General features: G+C 36.9%; 1 protein-coding gene across 2 annotated transcripts; it reads left to right on the forward strand.

Annotated features, from left to right (window-relative positions):
* Positions 1-15,647, forward strand: LOC128868321 (polyadenylate-binding protein). Of its 2 annotated transcripts, XR_008455095.1 has the most exons (5): positions 1-197; positions 5,029-5,501; positions 12,814-13,846; positions 13,941-14,637; positions 14,706-15,647. XR_008455095.1 is itself a non-coding variant. In XM_054110289.1 (4 exons), the coding sequence occupies exons 1-4, from the start codon at positions 5-7 to the stop codon at positions 14,192-14,194; spliced, it is 1,953 nt and encodes a 650-aa protein (XP_053966264.1). In that variant the 5' UTR covers positions 1-4; the 3' UTR covers positions 14,195-15,647. The 2 variants fall into 2 exon arrangements, 1 of the variants encoding a protein (XP_053966264.1); XM_054110289.1 differs by having other exon boundaries at positions 13,941-15,647.
* Positions 15,648-19,928: the final 4,281 nt, after the last annotated feature.

Genomic DNA, 19,928 nt, shown 5'->3' on the forward strand with positions numbered 1-19,928 from the left:
AGAAATGAATTCTGGAGGACCAAATTATCAGATGGCGTCACTTTATGTAGGTGATTTACACCAAGACATCAATGAAGCCGGGCTTTTCGAGAAATTCTCTACCGCTGGTCCGGTATTATCAATTCGCGTTTGTCGTGATGTTATTACGCGTCGCTCATTGGGATACGCATACGTGAACTTCCAGCAGCCTGCCGATGGTGAGTAGATTATTTGTATAGGATATATTAAGGCATGGAATGACTTAATTAACTATTGTGGTCAGGGATATGTTAAGAAATGCTTGTATGATGTAATTTTATTGTAAACTTTTGAAGTGCTTGCCAAAAACTCCAAGCAAATTATTGGTCATTGTAGATTATATTTTATGTAGAAATTTAAAAAATGTTGATATGGCATTATTGTACGGTTTTCACTTTTGAAAGGTCGGCCATATTGATATCAATTCCAGTACATACATATACCATACCTGCATCGGAAATGGTATTGTGTTGTATTACTTTCACACTGTCGAAAGAAGCTAAAACTTGTGCTATTAAATGTTTCCGTTTTCAACACTATTATTCATGGACCAAGTACTTGTTTGTTTGTTAACAGTAATAGTAGTACTATTAGTTCATGCTATTATCCACGTTACTCTTGCACATAATTGCAATATTTACTTTAATAAAGCTTTTATTCAATAATATTGGGACCCGGCCTGTAAACTGGATATTACCCTATTTACATACATATGTACAAATCAGTCAAAAGATAATAATTTGTAAAAAAACGTGAAGGAAAAATTTCAACAGTGTCTCATAATGCGCACGAGGAGAAACAAAGAGAAAACTATGACAGAAATGTACAACAAAAATTGAATTGATCTTTTGCTTACTAGTAGAGATTTGCTTATGAATAGTAGAAATAGAGTAAAATATACCTCGCATATTGTAGATAATAATTTAGTCACGTTTCTAAACTAACTAAAACCGTAGGCGTACGCATTTGGTTCGCTTCAACTTTCACTGTTCGACGAATGTGCTGTCAGTTTATTTATACAGAGTTCAATGGCATCAGAAAGCGGTACAAATATGTGTATATGTATGTACATGTTATTGTATCGTTTTTCTTTGGAAACCATTGCCTTTTGGACACAAAAACCATTTTGCATGCGTTCATTGACGAAAACCTCGATACATATGCACATACATATATGCAATAAAATATAATGTAAAAAGACATGTATGTAATTAATTAAATATGTATCGGTGTCTACAATAGATAATTAAAAGTAGATTTTACTTCATATAAAAGATTTATATTAAGTTTTATCATAGACGACTGTTCAGGGACAGTCATTTAGGAGGTACCAATTTATTTTGTCGATAATTAATAATCGATTACGAAAATTTGCGTACTCGATAGTTGAAATTAGTTGGGTTAATCGAGTATTGAAGGTAAATGCTGACAAAATGATAGCGATAGTACAAAAACATTTATTTTGTTTTTCAATTAGGTAGTTTAAATGTCAAAAATTCATTCAGAATGTAAAAAAAAAAACAAAATTAAAATTTGCAAGAAATAGTTTTGGGTGCGATGAAAATCACGTGATTTCAATCCGGTTTGAAGCCAAATCTAAAACAGCTGATTGTCAGGCAACAGAAATTTCCATTTAATTATTAATTAGATTTGCGTTAAAAAGAGCGTTTTATCATTTTTTCTGCTTCATATGCTAAAACAAGAAAAATTGAGAAACTTCTTAGAGACTACTCTAATCCTTTGGAGATTTCAGAGGCTGCGTAAGTGCATAAATAAGTATAAAGCTATCATCTCAACATTAACGCGCGACATCCTTTTGCCGCTTTGTTTCGTGAACGTTATGAACGGTATTATTAGGCCTTTAATAAAGCTTGTTGAGCTGAATGTAGCAGGCACGTTGAGATTTCTTGCGGAAGGAGGATTTCAACGATCCGTCAGATAAGATTAAAATTACACTACGTAGGACGACTCGTAACATCATTGAAAGAGTAATGGGAGTGCTTTAAAGTAGTTTTAAATTTTTGCAAACTGTGATGCCATGGCAGAATTTTCCGAAGAAGTAATCAAGGATAAGGAACAAATATCACGGACGATTACATTTTTAGTGTTTTCTGTAATTTTTAGCAATTTCGCGTGGCAGAAAAATGGCGATTTCGATTTCACATCGGTTCGATGTGATGTCCGGAAAGGAAAACGGAACAATGAAAAACAGTGATGATTTCATGCGAAACCTATTGTATCATATGCCATATTGTTGCTCTGGCGAAGCTACCTGCTACTCGCCTTGGCTGGCTAATTGTCCACCAGACTGGCCACGTGTTAATTTGCATCTGCATACGATTGCATGTATTGGATGTGGCTGATTTATAAATGTGTTCTAACAGGCTTTATAAATGAATTCACTGCATGGACTGCTTATAAAAATATGTATATATATTTAGTGGAATATGAAAAGACATTTATAGCAGGTAGTAGTTTTTCAGTACGATATTGTTATTTTTGTTGTTGCACAACTACATTTTAGTACACCATATAAATAATAGGACTATGAATAAGTTCGTTTCGGTTTTACAACAGATGGCGTAACTTGATTATTATTCCATCGATCCACATTTCCAAACATTCATTGGAGAGCTACTGTCGTAAGGCACAAACGTCAGTATAAGTTTTTTATTTGAAGCGTAAACAACAATATTTTTACCACACTTGAAAATGTCGAATTTCGTGCCAAATAATGTGTTTTTGCGGGGAATTCTTCTTCATTATTTTAATATGAAGAAAAAAGCAGCCGAAAGTCATCGTATCTTGGTGGAAGTTTATGGTGAGCATGCTCTATCTGAGCGAACGTGCCAGAAGTTGTTTGCACGCTTTAAAAGTGGTGATTTTGGCTTGGAAGACGAAGAACGCGAGGGTGCGCCGCCAAAGTTCATGGATACCGAATTGGAGGAATTGCTCGATCAAGATCCGGCTCAAACGCAAGAAGAGGTTGCAAAAACTTTGGGAGTTGATCAATCAACCATTTCCAAACGTTTAAAAGCCATGGGAATGATCCGAAAGGTAGGCCATTGGGTGCCGTATGAATTGAAGCCAAGAGACGTTGAACGCCGTTTTATGGCATGCGAACAACTGCTTCAACGGCACAAAAGAAAGGGTTTTTTGCATCGAATTGTGACTGGCGATGAAAAGTGGGTCCATTACGACAATCCAAAACGTCGGGCAACGTATGGATACCCTGGCCATGCTTCAACATCGACGTCGGCGCAGAATATTCATGGCCTGAAGGTTATGCTGTGTATCTGGTGGGACCAGCTGGGTGTTGTGTATTATGAGCTACTGAAACCGAATGAAACGATTACGGGGGATGTCTACCGACGACAATTGATGCGTTTGAGCCGAGCACTGCGAGAAAAACGGCCGCAATACGCCGATAGACACGACAAAGTTATTTTGCAACATGACAATGCTCGGCCACATGTTGCACAAGTGGTCAAAACATACTTAGAAACGCTCAAATGGGATGTCCTACCCCACCCGCCGTATAGTCCAGACCTTGCGCCATCCGATTACTATCTCTTCCGATCGATGCAACATGGCCTGGCTGACCAGCACTTCCGTAATTACGATGAAGTCAAAAAATGGATCGATTCGTGGATTGCGGCAAAACCGACCGAATTTTTCACAAAGGGAATCCGTGAATTGCCAGAAAGATGGGAAAAAGTAGTAGTAAGCGATGGACAATATTTTGAATATTAAATTTGTAACCATTTTACGTCAATAAAGTTTCAAATTTCGAAAAAAAACCGCACGAACTTATTCATAGTCCTATTACAATAGTGCATTTTTCAATAATATTGTTGGCGAATTATTTATGTTCGCTGACGATTGTAAAAATGCTAAATTAAAACTCACTTTACTTACCATGTTATTCAAATTTCAACGTTTTATGAATGGCATCATTAGTAAGTGAATAAAATGATTATGAATATTTTTTGTTACGATAGTATATCGCCACATTTTTTACAAAATAAACGACTTAAAAAAATGTATATATTCAAAGAACACTATCAGTTAATAAAAGCTAGCAGAAATTAGCTAGTTTATTAACTTGTCATATTAATTCTTTGGAAAAAGTATAGCGTTCTGAATTTCAAAAATTCGGCCATTGTTGCGTGCAAAGTCGATTGCTTCATTATTTTATTTGCCATTTTCAATGACGGTAATTTAGTCAATATCGAAGTAAATAATCGAAGAAAAATATTTATAGAAAATTCCATTATTCATCTTAGCAAATTAAGTGCCGAACATCAGAAAAGTATGAGCTTAGCACTTGCAATAAGGTTGCAAGCGTTTATAAGTGCTTCAATAATGCCGCTTTTATTACGTGCTTGGAGCAAGTCCTTTGTTTTTCTATTTATTTATTTTATTATTAAAGTCAAAACATACAACCATAGGTTATTTTTACAATGATTGACCTTAAGAATAGTTTACATAAAAGGATTAACAGTAAAATCAAAATTAAAAATAAAATTACAGATAGTAGTAAAGAAGTATAAGTTGGAGAAAGTATTAAAAGGAAAGTAAGGTAAAAATAGTAGTAGTAGTAGGAGTAGGGATTAATAGGAAGAGATTTAAATAATGTGGATCCATTTGAGTACATTCAGCAATTTTCGGCAAGATAGCGAAGGAATTTATTTTAACAGTTGCATCCAGAGATCATTCTATTCATTCGATGAATGTTTTGTATTTTTAATAAACTGGATTGGTTTGAATGAGGTTTTTTGACAATCGACCGTCAAAGTGCAAACCTCAAATCATTTTATTCTACTCTCTTGACATGTTGATTGCTTTGAAACTGATTGCTTAAGTAATAAAATTCGCTGTATTTGGAATTAAATTCATCTCCATTTATGTCAGAAATTCTCTGTGTGTATGTGACGCAAAAATTCATTGTTTAAAACTATCAATTTATTTTTTTGTTTTGTAATATTTAAAATTCATATCTTTTAACAGCTGAACGTGCGTTGGATACAATGAACTTTGATCTGATTCGTAACAAGCCAATTCGCATTATGTGGTCTCAGCGAGATCCCTCCTTGCGTCGGTCTGGCATTGGCAACGTATTCATTAAGAATTTGGATAAGAGCATTGACAATAAAGCGATTTACGACACTTTTTCGGCTTTTGGGAACATACTTAGTTGTAAAGTTGCGACAGATGAAAAAGGCAATTCCAAGGGATATGGTTTCGTTCACTTTGAAACCGAAGAGGCAGCCAATACCTCAATTGAGAAGGTGAATGGTATGTTGTTAAATGCCAAGAAAGTATATGTAGGCAAATTTATACCACGCAAGGAACGCGAGAAGGAATTGGGTGAGAAAGCTAAATTATTTACAAATGTATATGTGAAAAATTTTGGCGAGGACTTCGACGACGAGAAATTGAAGGAACTCTTTGAACCCTTTGGAAAGATCACAAGCTATAAGGTGAGGAACATTTTTATACAAAAAGTTTAATGAATTATACACAGCTTGATGAGAGAAACAATCAGATTCCAACTTACTACAAAATTCGACGTATTTCAAAATCATTCTATCGATTTAAGAGTATGTTTCGCTGAGATATGTATGTTAAAAATATGTTTATATATAAAAAAAGAGATATTTATAGTAAAAATATGTTTATATTTATATTAAACAGATATATTTATATTAAAAATAGAGACATACACCTTACATACCCATTGGTCGTTTGGTGTCTTGGCAAACGATTAAGATTCAAAGCTGTGAGAGAAACAATCAGATTCCAAACATACCATGTCAATTGATGTCCAATACAATCGACAAAAGTCGACGTATTACAAATTCATATTAAAATAATCATCTCTCATTGTTTGTTAACAGTAATAGTAGCCCCGTCAGTGTCGGGGGGGTATCACCTGTCATCTTCGTCTAGTTCATCTAGGGGTGGGCCCAGAAATCATGCTGTTTCGACGGGATGGGTCCAGAGGGAGAGGGGTGTTAGATGAGTCGGTTTTAGGGGGCATGTGAAAAGGTGGTTAGTGTCGTGCGGGGTGCCTTCACATGCCGGACATATGTCGGGGTCGATTCTGGATAGGTAGGAGTTTAATCTGCTACAATATCCAGAACGTAATTGTGCCAGTGTTACACGTGTCTCACGAGGAAGCTGGAGCTCTTCATCTGCTGTAGGTGGTGGTTGGACTCCGATTACGGCATTCACAGGACGGGAGCTTAAGAAGGTGGTGACGGTCTCCCGGTGAATGTCGTTTATCGACTGTTGTCTAAATACTGTCAGGTCCAGTAGATTGCGGTCAGTTTTGTCCTGGATTTCGTCAGCGTAGTTTAAGAGATGTCTCCTGACGTGCCTGGGAGGCGGCTCAGGCTCAAGTAGGTGTCTGCAGGGGTGAAACCTGCGATAACATCCCAGCAGGAACTGCTTGCTGAGCAGTTTGTTATGCTCCGTTACTGGGAGCATTTGTGCCTCGTTGTGTAGGTGTTGAACCGGGAACATCAGGAGGCAACCGGTCGCTGTCCGAATGACAGTATTTTGGCATGTCTGAAGCTTTGTCCACTGCGTGTCACAAGTTCCAGGCGACCAGACAGGCGCTGCATAGTTTGGAACCGGCTGACCAATTGTCTTAAATGTCGATAGCAACAGTTCTTTGTCTTTGCCCCAAGTGCTGCCGGCAAGCGATTTGAGGACCTTGTTGCGGTTTTGGACTTTAGTGGCAATTGCGGTTGTGTGCGCTGAAAAAGGGAGCAAACTGTCAAAGGTTAGACCCAAAATTTTGGGGTTGTTTGCTGACGGTATTGGTGTGTCATCGACTTTTACCTTAAGGGACAGTTTGACCTCCTTTGTCCAGGTGGTGAAAAGGGTCGCCGTGGATTTAGTGGGAAAAGTTGGAGATTCCTCGCAGTGATAAAGCGAGAAAGGTCAGTGAGGTAGTTGTTCACTTTGGAACACAGGCCATCGGTGTCATTGCCCGACGTCATTATCGTACAGTCGTCAGCGTATGAGACCAGGGAAACTCCCGCTGGTGGTTGGGGAAGCTTCGAGATAAAGAAGTTGTCGGTTTTTCATCCATTTCGGGAAATGGACTATTACGTCCGTCTGCACAGAACTCAAGGGGGAAATCCTGTCGCTTTCTTCTTTTACTGCTGGTAGGTATATTTTTTCTACTTGCCGATGGAGAGTTTGAGGGTGTGGATATAGGTTGTCCTCGTTTTTTCAATTTACCAACTTTGCAAAAATGTTCAGCTATTGCAAGCTTGAAGTCAAACAATGGCATATATTCTTTCGACTTTCGACGCCACAAAATCCAAGCATTGGCAACGCACATATCAATCATATGAAAAAAAATCTTTTTATACGACTTTTTTGTCCTCAGTTGTATTCTATAAAGGCCTAGTAAAGAATCCAGTAAATCAACGCCACCCATATAATAATTACATATATACATCAACTGCCCTAGGAGAATTGATTTCAATATACTTCTTCTCTCTTTTACAGTACCGTTTTTTCGTTGACGTAGGGTGACATCCGACATAGGTTGAAAGAATATTTACCACTTTGTTGTCAAACCAAGTGACGAGTCCAAGTTCAACTCCATCAATATCTGCTACTTTTTCAACCATACTTCCACGGCCTAACTTTTTCATTTCTTTTTCGGTTGGCATCTTACAATTTATTACACGATTTAACCTTACTGTGCCTAAAGGTAATATACCATTTTTCATTATATACACCTGAAGCTTCGGACTGTTAAACTAATTATCAAAAAATAGTTGATAGTTCTTTCCTTTTGGTATTGTAGCTGCTAGTCTCGTTACAACATTTCCACTTACTCCTATATTTAGTGCTCCTTCCGGGAATGTATCGCTTTGAGCTCCTGCAAATATATCAAAATCGTAACTGAAACCTGAAACTCCGCTCAAGACAAAATTTTTGAATCCCCATTTGTGAGGTTTAGCTGGATTGTACTGTTTGAGGTGATGGCGGGACTTTGTGGGAATTATTTGTTCATCAACCACTAAATGTTCTTCTTTGGGTACAAGCAACAATCGAGCACGAATTTTGTCTAACAATGGTCGAATCTTAAAGAGCTTATCAAACCCGAGTTCACCTGGTGATCTTATATTTTCATTATTATTGAAGTGTAAAAATCGTTTGATGATTTCCCATCTGTTACATGTCATTGCGTTACGTACAAATTCTTGGCCAATGAATGTGTTCCAATAATGTCTGAATGATGGTAGTTTTATCAAAGACATGTATATTGTTATGCCTGAAATAATTTTTATAAGTAATTTTTTTTAACTTTTTTACTTGAACTCACCTATAAACTGATCAATCTCGTTCCGAGTAATATTGGCAGGTTTATTTATATCCATTTGTAATTGCATTCGATTGTTCTACAATAAAGTTCATCAAATCGTCATTGAAAATAAAATTAAACATATCTGCTGGTGTCTCCAGTTCCTCAATAAAGTCAGTAAGGTTTGAATCTCCTTGAAATGGAAAATTTTCACTGGAATAAGGAGCCAAATGAATTTCTTTGCAAATTGGAGGTCTAGGCTTTTTAGCAGATTTTGCATTTGATGTAGAAGGATTGTTATAGTCATCTGAGTCATCGGTATCATCAGTCTCTGGTACAAAAATATGCTCCTGTTCTGGCGGTTTACTTATAAAGTCTTCTTCGTCGGTATCAGATATGTAGTCATCATCACTTTGATCACCTCTATTAACTTCATAAACATATTTTAAGTTACCATAAAATGATCGTACATTCATTTCTAGGAAATTCTATTGCGATTTATCAAAAAACAAAACAGAAATATGTATACACATATGTTAGTTCATTATTTACCTACTATTAGTGCATGAAACGCCATATATGGCTTCGTCAGTTTTTACAAAAAATCAAACACAAGATACTTACTTTTCATATAAATTATATTTTTATTCAAGAAATAACTTCACTTTCTATACAAATATATATTTTTTGCTGTAGTCTTGCTTTTATTTTTTATGCAATAGTGCACATAAATCACTTCAAAATTTGTTTTTGTTCTCACACTTGAAGCACTCAAAAAAAGATAACGGAAGAGGTAGCTAAAACACTTGTTAACAATATTTAGTTTTGCGTATGAGAAGAAAACAAAGCATAGAATGTGATAATTATTATTATCTTTTGATTATAAAAATACAACATAATCAAAGGTAAAAGCCATATTTGGCGTTATATGCGGTAGAGGGTTAAAATAGGACCGGTGGTTCGCGGAAACAAAGTCGGCAGGTCTCTCAATCGAGACGATAATGGGCAAGTGGTCTGATGCAAGCGATAGCATAGGTAGGCACGTTATGCTATTTATCAGAAATTTCGAGCTCTGAATCACCTGTCCGGACAGCTATGCCTTGACATTCTAAGGTGTTGTCCCTGCGGTCGATTCCTTCATCAATGAGACGATACTGCCCTGTGTGGTGGACTATAAACGCTAGGCCACCACCATTGTCTCGCTCACGATCATGTCTGTGCACGTTATAGGCATCCCTGGTGATCAGAGAGGACCTAGCGTGCAGCCTGGTTTCCTGGACCGCAGCTATATTGATACTGTGCCGGCTCATAAAGTCAACTATCTCGTCGACCTTGCTCGTGAGTCCGTTACAGTTAAATTGAAGAAGCTTAAAGTTTCTGGGTGATGTCGTTGTAACTCGGGGGGGGTGAGGGACGCATGTGGTTGCCTACGTTGGGCCTGCTGTGTAATCCGCTGTTGTTGTTGCGGCCTGTTGATGGTGGGCGGCCGCGCCATGGGTGGCGGTTGCGGGTGCAGAGCTCTACAGCAGGGGGCAACGTGACCAGTTGTCCACTCACGGGTGGTGCGCAGGCCGGAACATCTCCGAAAATGGCACCAGCCATTGCAGGAGTTCTACTAGACTGATGCCAGATTCCGAGGTATTACGGCCTGACACACGGAACAGACTGTGCGGGGGACCAGGAGCTGCTGGTTTGTCCCCGCACTGAGGTTGGAGCCGGAGGGAAGGGGATAGGTTAAGTCAGGGGAGTGGTGTTGCTCCGATAGGCTCCTTACCGTAGAGGTACTAGTTGTGGTGGCGGTTGGTAGTGCCGGCCTATCAGAGGAGGTAGTAGCCGTGGAGGCATTAGACGCCTGCTGGCGGGAGCAACACGAGACCACATACCGTGGGGTCCACTCCCTATGTGTCTTAAGGCCTGAACAGGTCTTAAGATGGCTCCACCCGTTGCACTTGTTGCATCTAACCGCAGCAATAGAATACTTCTGGCCCAGGGTTGGATTCAACTCCAGCCCTGAGGAGAAGTATTTGGAGCAAGGTTGCTGCGAGGAGTTGCTCCTGTGACGTAAGGGGTGGGGTGATATACTGTTTGTTAGACAGGGCTAGTTTACTGTGGCGGCAGCCCTTGGTCGGGTAAAACCCGAGTCGTTCCGGTAACGTAGAACCGGCTGCCATGGGAATGATCATCTCTCATCACTTCTATCGATTTAGCAGTAGGTTACGCTCATACATGTACATATATTAATCCTAGTTAAAAATAACGACATACAGCTTATATACCCATTGGTCTTTTGGTGTCTTGGCAAACGATTAAGATTCAAAGATGTGAGAGAAAGAAATCAGATTCCAAACTTACCATGTCAATTGATGTCCAATACAATCGACAAAAGTCGACGAATCACAAATTCATATTAACATAATCATCTCTCATTACTTCTATCGATTTAGCAGTAGGTTTCGCTCATACATGTACATATAATATATTAATCCTAGTTAAAAATAGAGACATACAGCTTATATACCCATTGGTCGTTTGGTGTCTTGGCAAACGATTAAGATTCAAAGCTGTGAGAGAAACAAATCAGATTCCAAACTTACCATGTAAATTGATGTCCAATACAATCGACAAAAGTCGACGAATCACAAATTCATATTAACATAATCATCTCTCATCACTTCTATCGATTTAGCAGTAGGTTTTGCTCATACATGCATATTAATCCTAGTTAAAATTAGAGACATACAGCTTAAATACCCATTGGTCGTTTGGTGTCTTGGCAAACGATTAAGATTCAAAGCTGTGAGAGAAACAAAATCAGATTCCAAACTTACCATGTCGATTGATGTCCAATACAATCCACAAAAGTCGACGTATTACAAATTCATATTAACATAATCATCTCTCATCACTTCTATCGATTTAGCAGTAGGTTTCGCTCATACATGTGCATATAATATATTAATCCTAGTTAAAAATAGAGAAATACAGCTTATATACCCATTGGTCGTTTGGTGTCTTGGCAAACGATTAAGATTCAAAGCTGTGAGAGAAACAATCAGATTCCAAACTTACCATGTCGATTGATGTCTAATACAATCGACAAAAGTCGACGAATCACAAATTAAAATTAGAGACATACAGCTTATATACCCATTGGTCGTTTGGTGTCTTGGCAAACGATTAAGATTCAAAGCTGTGAGAGAAACAATCAGATTCCAAACTTACCATGTCAATTGATGTCTAATACAATCGACAAAAGTCGACGAATCACAAATTCATATTAACATAATCATCTCTCATTACTTCTATCGATTTAGCAGTAGGTTTCGCTCATACATGTATATTAATCCTAGTTAAAAATAGAGACATACAGCTTATATACCCATTGGTCGTTTGGTGTCTTGGCAAACGATTAAGATTCAAAGCTGTGAGAGAAACAAATCAGATTCCAAACTTACCATGTCAATTGATGTCCAATACAATCGACAAAAGTCGACGAATCACAAATTCATATTAACATAATCATCTCTCATCACTTCTATCGATTTAGCAGTAGGTTTCGCTCATACATGTGCATATAATATATTAATCCTAGTTAAAAATAGAGAAATACAGCTTATATACCCATTGGTCGTTTGGTGTCTTGGCAAACGATTAAGATTCAAAGCTGTGAGAGAAAGAAATCAGATTCCAAACTTACCATGTCAATTGATGTCCAATACAATCGACAAAAGTCGACGAATCACAAATTCATAGTTAAAATTAGAGACATACAGCTTATATACCCATTGGTCGTTTGGTGTCTTGGCAAACGATTAAGATTCAAAGCTGTGAGAGAAACAAATCAGATTCCAAACTTACCATGTCAATTGATGTCCAATACAATCGACAAAAGTCGACGAATCACAAATTCATATTAACATAATCATCTCTCATTACTTCTATCGATTTAGCAGTAGGTTTCGCTCATACATGTATATTAATCCTAGTTAAAAATAGAGACATACAGCTTATATACCCATTGGTCGTTTGGTGTCTTGGCAAACGATTAAGATTCAAAGCTGTGAGAGAAACAAATCAGATTCCAAACTTACCATGTCAATTGATGTCCAATACAATCGACAAAAGTCGACGAATCACAAATTCATATTAACATAATCATCTCTCATCACTTCTATCGATTTAGCAGTAGGTTTCGCTCATACATGTATATTAATCCTAGTTAAAAATAGAGACATACAGCTTATATACCCATTGGTCGTTTGGTATCTTGGCAAACGATTAAGATTCAAAGCTGTGTCGATTGATGTCTAATACAATCGACGAAAGTCGACGAATCACAAAGGCTTTATCATAGTTTTGTTAGTGGTGTTTTTATCAATATTCATTTGTATATGTTAAGGCAAATATTTGTAAAAACCAGTTGTACCCATTGAATACTCCAAGTTGTTCTTTTTCCCCCTCAGGTCATGCTTAAAGAAGATGGCAAAAGCAAAGGCTTTGGCTTTGTCGCCTATGAGACAACCGAGGCAGCTGAAGCTGCTGTCGATGCCTTGAATGGCAAGGAAATGGGTGACGGCAAAGTTTTGTATGTAGCCCGCGCCCAGAAAAAGGCTGAACGCCAGCAAGAACTCAAAAGAAAATTTGAGGAATTAAAAAAAAAACGTCAGGAGTCTGTCTTTGGTGTTAATTTATATGTTAAAAACTTGGATGACAGTATCGATGATGAACGCCTGCGTAAGGAGTTCTCAGTGTTTGGCACTATTACATCCGCTAAGGTTATGACCGATGAAGAGGGCCGTTCTAAGGGATTCGGTTTCGTTTGCTTCATTTCACCAAATGAAGCCACCTGTGCCGTCACTGAACTGAATGGACGAGTTGTTGGTTCGAAACCACTCTATGTTGCTTTAGCTCAACGTAAAGAGGACCGGAAAGCACATCTAGCATCGCAATATATGCGTCATATGTCCGGTATGCGTATGCAACAACTGGGCCAAATCTTCCAGCCGAACGCTGCAGGTGGATTCTTTGTGCCTACCATGGCGCCAGGACAGCGCTTCTTTGGTCCACAAGTGACACAACCAATCCGTAACACACCGAGATGGGCACCACAAGTACGTCCTGCTGCGGGCGTACAAGGAGTTACACAAGCCGGAGCCGCAGCCGCGGCTGCTGGTGGCTTCCAAAATGCTGCTGCTATGGCAGCGACTGGTACTGCTCAGTTCCGCCCTGCAGCAGCCGCAGGGCGTGGACAACCTCAAGCAGTTCAAGGTGCACATGCCGCAGTTGCTGCTGCAAATACAATGCGTAACACTGGCGCACGTGCTATAACTGGTCAGCAAGCAGTTGCTGCGGGTAATATCCAAATGGCTGGAGCTCCAATCACCGCAAGCGGTGCTCAACAACGCGCTGCCAACTATAAGTATACAGCTAACATGCGCAATCCACCACCACAGCCAGTTCAGCAACAGCCACAAGTGCAGCCAATGCATCAAAAGGGTGAGTAATAATAAGTGATTGTTTATTTATTTCGATTAAAAAACGATACATTGAAATAAAGTGGGAACTCAACTATTTCATTTCTATATTTCAGGTCAAGAAAAATTGATTGCTTCATTGTTGGCTAACGCCAAACCACAAGAGCAAAAACAAATTTTGGGCGAACGTTTATATCCAATGATCGAGCGTATGCATCCGTTAATGGCCGGCAAAATTACCGGTATGCTATTGGAGATCGAGAACTCCGAATTGTTGCACATGCTGGAAGATCAGGATGCTTTGAAAGCCAAAGTAGAAGAAGCCGTCGCTGTGTTACAGGTCCATCGCGTAACTGAGCCTACCAATTAAACATGAGAGCAAAAGAAAAACTTAGAATTGTATTAATTTCTCCACGAACGTAAAAGTTCAGTAACTTTATATATTATTATTACTAAACACAACATCAAATATTAGTTACACACTTTTAGCTCAAAACAAAATTTAACACGAAAGTAAAAAAATGGAACTCAATATTCAGATTAGTGGAATGTGGGTTACAGATTTTTTAGTAGTGGATAATGAGGGCCATTGAAAGATCGTAACACCGCTTAACATTCGTAAAAACTACTTAGCCTACCTTAAAATTTTATAATTTTCCCACATAATCAAGTTTCACACTTTTTCGCACTTAATTTCAGTTTATTCTCTTTTCAATCCAGCCAATCAAAACGAAACTATTTTTACATTCAATCTGTATAATACAAATATCATAATTCAACGAGTTCTCAAGTTAATCCAAAAACTCCGAAATGGTTTGTATAGTCATCGCTGAATTTAATATTAAAAAAATATGAAAATCAAGAACTAGAATTTGCAATAGATTTTGAAAACCAAAGCCGGAACGGAGGAAATGGGAAGAAAATTCAAGCCAAGACGACAGAATGTCGCGCGCAGCAAAAATTTGAACAAAAAAATTCATGATAAAACTTCGTAATCAAACCCGAAGCAATTTTTGCTGCAGACTTGAAATGCATTTTTTCTATTAAAACTTGGAGATTGAATTTGTATTCTAACTGTTTTTCGACAATTTCACCCATAACGAAGAAGGTAACATTCAAGTATTTTATAATTCCTAACAACAGCAACCAAGCCATACTCATTGCATTGCAAACAACACCAAATTTTAATTTTTTCACTTGAATAAAAATTTGTTTTAGTCATTTACGATGAAGAAGGTATGCATTTTTAGTGTACTTTTGCGATGCGTAGGTGGAATAAACAACATCTTAAAGTAAACAACAAAAAGGAAAAGAGGTTTGAGTACTTGGTAATTGTAAAAAATCGATAGGTTTTGGTTGAATTGAAGAGATTTTGCTCTAATCATTTTATTTGAGAAGTGACTTGACAAGCTTAGGAAAACAAAAATATTAAAATAGAAAGAAATAATTGAAGAAAACAAAAAAAAAAATTGCAAAAGCTTATTCAAAAAAAAAAATTGAAAATTTTCGAGTGATATTGAAACCCAAAGGCAAATGCTTTGCATTGTCAATCGCTCGCTGAATATAAGAAAACTATAAACAATCTGCAAATAGAGTTGCGTGTAAAAGGGAAAATTGAAAAGGATGAAAAAACGTTGTAACGATTTTTTGCTACTTTGAACAACAAAATAAATGAAAAATAGAAGCCACATACATTCGCTGAAAAGCAGAACATAAAAATATAAAAAAAAAATACAAAAAAATTGTAAAATTTATACAAAAACCGGTCCTCTATGACCAGAAAAACACAATGAATTAAAAATATATAAATTTTATCAAAAACATGCAAGTCCGTTTGATGAGATTCAAAACGAATCACGAATATTTCCAAATGCGGGCGAATATGTGCATAGGTATGTAAATGCGTATGCAATAAAGTTTGCTGATGAGTTTTTCATTTGTGTTTATAAAAATTAGTTTTTGGTGCGCAAATTTAAAAATGAAATATAAAAATCAAGTAAACTTAAAATTCAAATATCGGAAACTATTTTAACCACAAAAGCTACAAATTAATTACATACATATACTAAATTTTAGCTGGTGAAATGAGCAAATTGAAATAAAAATTGAACATTTGGTATGTAAAAATGCGTTTATACAAAAAGCCTGAAATCGAACAATGGGTTAAATTGAACGCAATTGAAGAACGTAAATTTACTTTTACGCTGAAAAAGCGCGTAAATGGGTGACGCTGGGCAAACATAAATAACCACCCGCCATTTAAAAATATATTTTTTTTTTATCGAATTTTTATATACTACTGCAAGTACATATTTATGAAGCATAACGTATATACAAAAATAAACAGTAAAAAGAAGGCTCGCCAACTGGTTTAAAAAATACATAACAGTTTTAGTTCTGGTATTTAAAAAGGGGGAAAACAAACTCCGAGTACCATCATGCACGAAAATTTTGTATTATTATTTGACTATAGTTTTCTGTATTAAGATTGCATTAATTTTTTTATTTTTCAAAGATGTCAAATGTTTCAGCGTCTATTTCTTTAAAATAAAGGTGTAAAATTCCAATCCGGCGCCAAAAAAAAAAAAATGTTTTAATTTAAGGTTTGTGTTTCTGTTATTGACGGCTCTTCCATTTTCTGTAAGAAGGAGCATAACTTTAGGCCTTTTCTATTCGCCACTTCTCTGCTCACCACTACCTTTCTGTTCAGGTAACATGACGAAAAATTTGTGAAAAATATGTGAAAGTAGGGTGTGTTCGAGCCACAAATGTTGCGGCAGTGTTACTTTTTATGCTCTGTCACGTTCTTCGATAAAATTTCGACAACACTGGCAACGTCACGCGTTCGTTTAGCGAAATGTTGACAATCTGTTGCTCATCACTAGCTAATCAAGCGCAACATACAAATTTTCAATGCGCAATCGAGATGGAGGAGGAAAAGTAAGTAAATTTTGTTTTAAAAAAGTTTTTCACTTTTCTTAGGTTGGAACACTCTGTATACAATAAGCATCTTATCATCTGTCTTTTCCTCCTGTTTTTCTCCATGTTTCTTAAAAAACTATCTCCACCCCTTTCTATTAGCTCATCTGCTATCAAAAATGTTAAAAATTCCATTTTTTTAAATAACAAGTCTGCAATATTGCTGCACACTATCAGCAACAGAGTATCAATAAAGCAACAGGGTTGCAGTATTGCGGTAATTATTGAGCGGCTCGAACACACTCAGTAATAACAAAGTTTTTGAGTAAGATCCACCGCTAGCGATTGGAATAACTATTTATTTTACAAACAAATGTAATTTTAGGAAGCTCTATTCCAGCCGCCGTAGCCGAATGGGTTGGTGCGTAATTACCATTCGGAATTCATAGAGAGAAGAGTCGGAGTCGGCTTGAAACTGTAGGTCCCTCCATTTGTGGAACAACATCAAGACGCACACCACAAATAGGAGGAGGAGCTCGGCCAAACACCCAAAAAGGGTGTACGCACCAATTATATATATATTCCAGCGCTGCCCAGATATGTTTATTTATATAGATTAGTTGCCTCATCTATTCGCCACTTACTAAAGCTTGGCGAAAAGAAGAGGTCTTTTATGGGAGCTGTTACTTTTTATGAGATAGCATCATATTGCCACAAAATTTGAACAGCAATGCGTTGTCAGTAAAATGTTGGTAATCTAATGATTATCACTCAATCGCAAACTAAGCGCAGTATAAAATCTTTCACTGCGGAGTAGAAATGTAAGGAAAAGTAAGTTTTTATTTAATAAATACTACTTTGGAGTTTAATATTGTTTTTAGTGCAAAACTAACTTCAATTGGAACGGCGTTATTGGTCTTTACTTAATTTTCAAACAACACGTTTGCTATGAAAATACTTCGAGTGCGGTGAACGCATCCATTGGCTCATTTTTTTTCGGTAAATTTCGTGGTAGCAACGTAAAATACTCTAATACGTTCTCCAGACAGTCGGAACGATTCGGACTTATGTCCGGAAAATGTCTGTCATTCCTCGGGGGCGTTTGTTGTGCGCCCGGCATGCCTTCTGAACGTCCGGCATGCGTGTCTTGGGTATAAAGACAACCCTCACGGCCCTCCATGATTTTGGTATATAGCCCCTGGCTACGCAGCTCGCATAAATAGGGCTCATCCAACGGTAAATTAAATTAAATTATTAAATAAAATAAATAACAGTTAACAAACAAAATGTCTTTTTATCTTAACATTTTCTTCTGCGGTCTTAATCAAGTGAATATAAAATTATCACTTGTCCGGACAAGACAGGCCTTAATTTACAACTACTTTCGAGAGGTGACGATTGTCAACAACAACAAAAAGAACAACTTTTTTTAAAGACTTAGAAAAGAAATTGGACACAAAAACAAAAGAGAGTGTTTAAGAAGTTTGACGTCACATGAGCGATGGAATGGGATAGCGCATCTTTATATCTATGTACATACAGTATTGGCCAATACTAAAGCACCCCCCTAATGGCATTTCAAATAATGTCAAATAACTCAATAAAACAACATCGAATATTAATTACTTTTACACCTTGTTTCTTCTTATTGGCCCCTATTATGAGTTGCATTCGATCTTCGATATTCGTTGGTTGTCGAAGATCGAAAATCGAATGTCAATTTGGTATTATGAGCGGTGCAACGCTGTCGAAATTTTCGTTGTATACCGAATTTAGAGTCGAATGCAATTTTGCTTTCGATTGTGTAGCGTATTGTGGGAAAACTTGTTAAAATGTAAGTTGTTTGCGATTATTTATTGTTTTATAGTAACCAAATAATAAATATATACTAATTTTGTTAATATTATGCAGGAATATGTTAATATATGTTAATATTTTGCGAGGAATTTACAACGGAGCTGAATTGCTTGGGACCAGTTAGAACGGCAGCAAAATGGATTAAGGTTAATAATGTTTTTTTTTGTGATGTTTATAGAAATACATTTTTATTTTCCCTTGGCAGGTATGGGCTGAAATACGTAGAGGAACTGAAATACGTATTTTTTTCGAATGACGAATAATTGAATAAAGAAAATTTATAACAAAAATAAAACAGAAACTGTGGCGTAAAGGTTTCTATTTAATACTTTTTAGATTTTTCTATAATATTCTAAGAATTTCATTTCTTATGTTTTCTGCTTCTCCGTTATTTGGCTCCACTTCAATATCTTCAATATCATCGTTGAGGGTCTCATCGGATAACTCTTCATCCGGAAGTTGAACATTATAAAACAAGCAAATGTTGTGCAAAGCTGCACACACATTAATAATTTGTTTTGCTTTTTTTGGAGAATAGTGAAGAGCTCTTGGCTCGGGTGCACTGCTGCAACTGGTTTTTTGTACTGGACAGTAGGTTCATAAACGGCTCTTTAGATAATCTAAAGTTCTTTAAAAAACTGTAAGGAAATTTCTGTAATATTATGTACGTCAACACATTTTGAAAATACTAAACTTACTCAGTGGAAACCATTTCAAGGGGGTTGGATGCGCCCCTCAGCTGTTTTCTACATCTAGCTAGTTCCACTAATCTTTCATCGAGCGTTGAATCGTCGAACCACAACTCCGTTGTACTCCATTTTCACAAAAAATACTTTTTTTTAACTTTTAAAATTGAATTTCAACACAATCGGTTTTTCTTTTATTTTGATTTGCTGTATCAGCTGCGAAAAATTATCTATTGTAAATGCATCGAGCGATCGAAATTCACAATAGTCCTATTCTTCAACGAATGAGCACAATAATACCAAATGAAAATTCGTTCGATCAGCACTTTCGACTATAGTCGAAGATCGAATGTTGCTCATAATAAGGGCCATTATCTTGGTGATTAATAAACATAACAAAAAATTTTCAACATTTCTTATATTAAAAATTAAATTAAAAAATATTAATGGCCCCTATTATGAGTTGGATTCGATCTTCGATATTCGATGGTTTTCGAATATCCGGTTTATAGAAATACAAGTTTATTTTCCCTTGGCAGGTATGGGCTGACGAATGACGAATATTTGAATAAAGAAAATTTATAACAAAAATAAAAAAGAAACTAGGGCGTAAAGGTTTTTATTTAATACTTTTTAGTTTTT

The sequence above is a fragment of the Anastrepha ludens genome, chromosome 6 (genome assembly GCF_028408465.1).
Source record: "Anastrepha ludens isolate Willacy chromosome 6, idAnaLude1.1, whole genome shotgun sequence".
In the NCBI taxonomy this organism is placed as follows: Eukaryota; Metazoa; Arthropoda; class Insecta; order Diptera; family Tephritidae; genus Anastrepha; species Anastrepha ludens.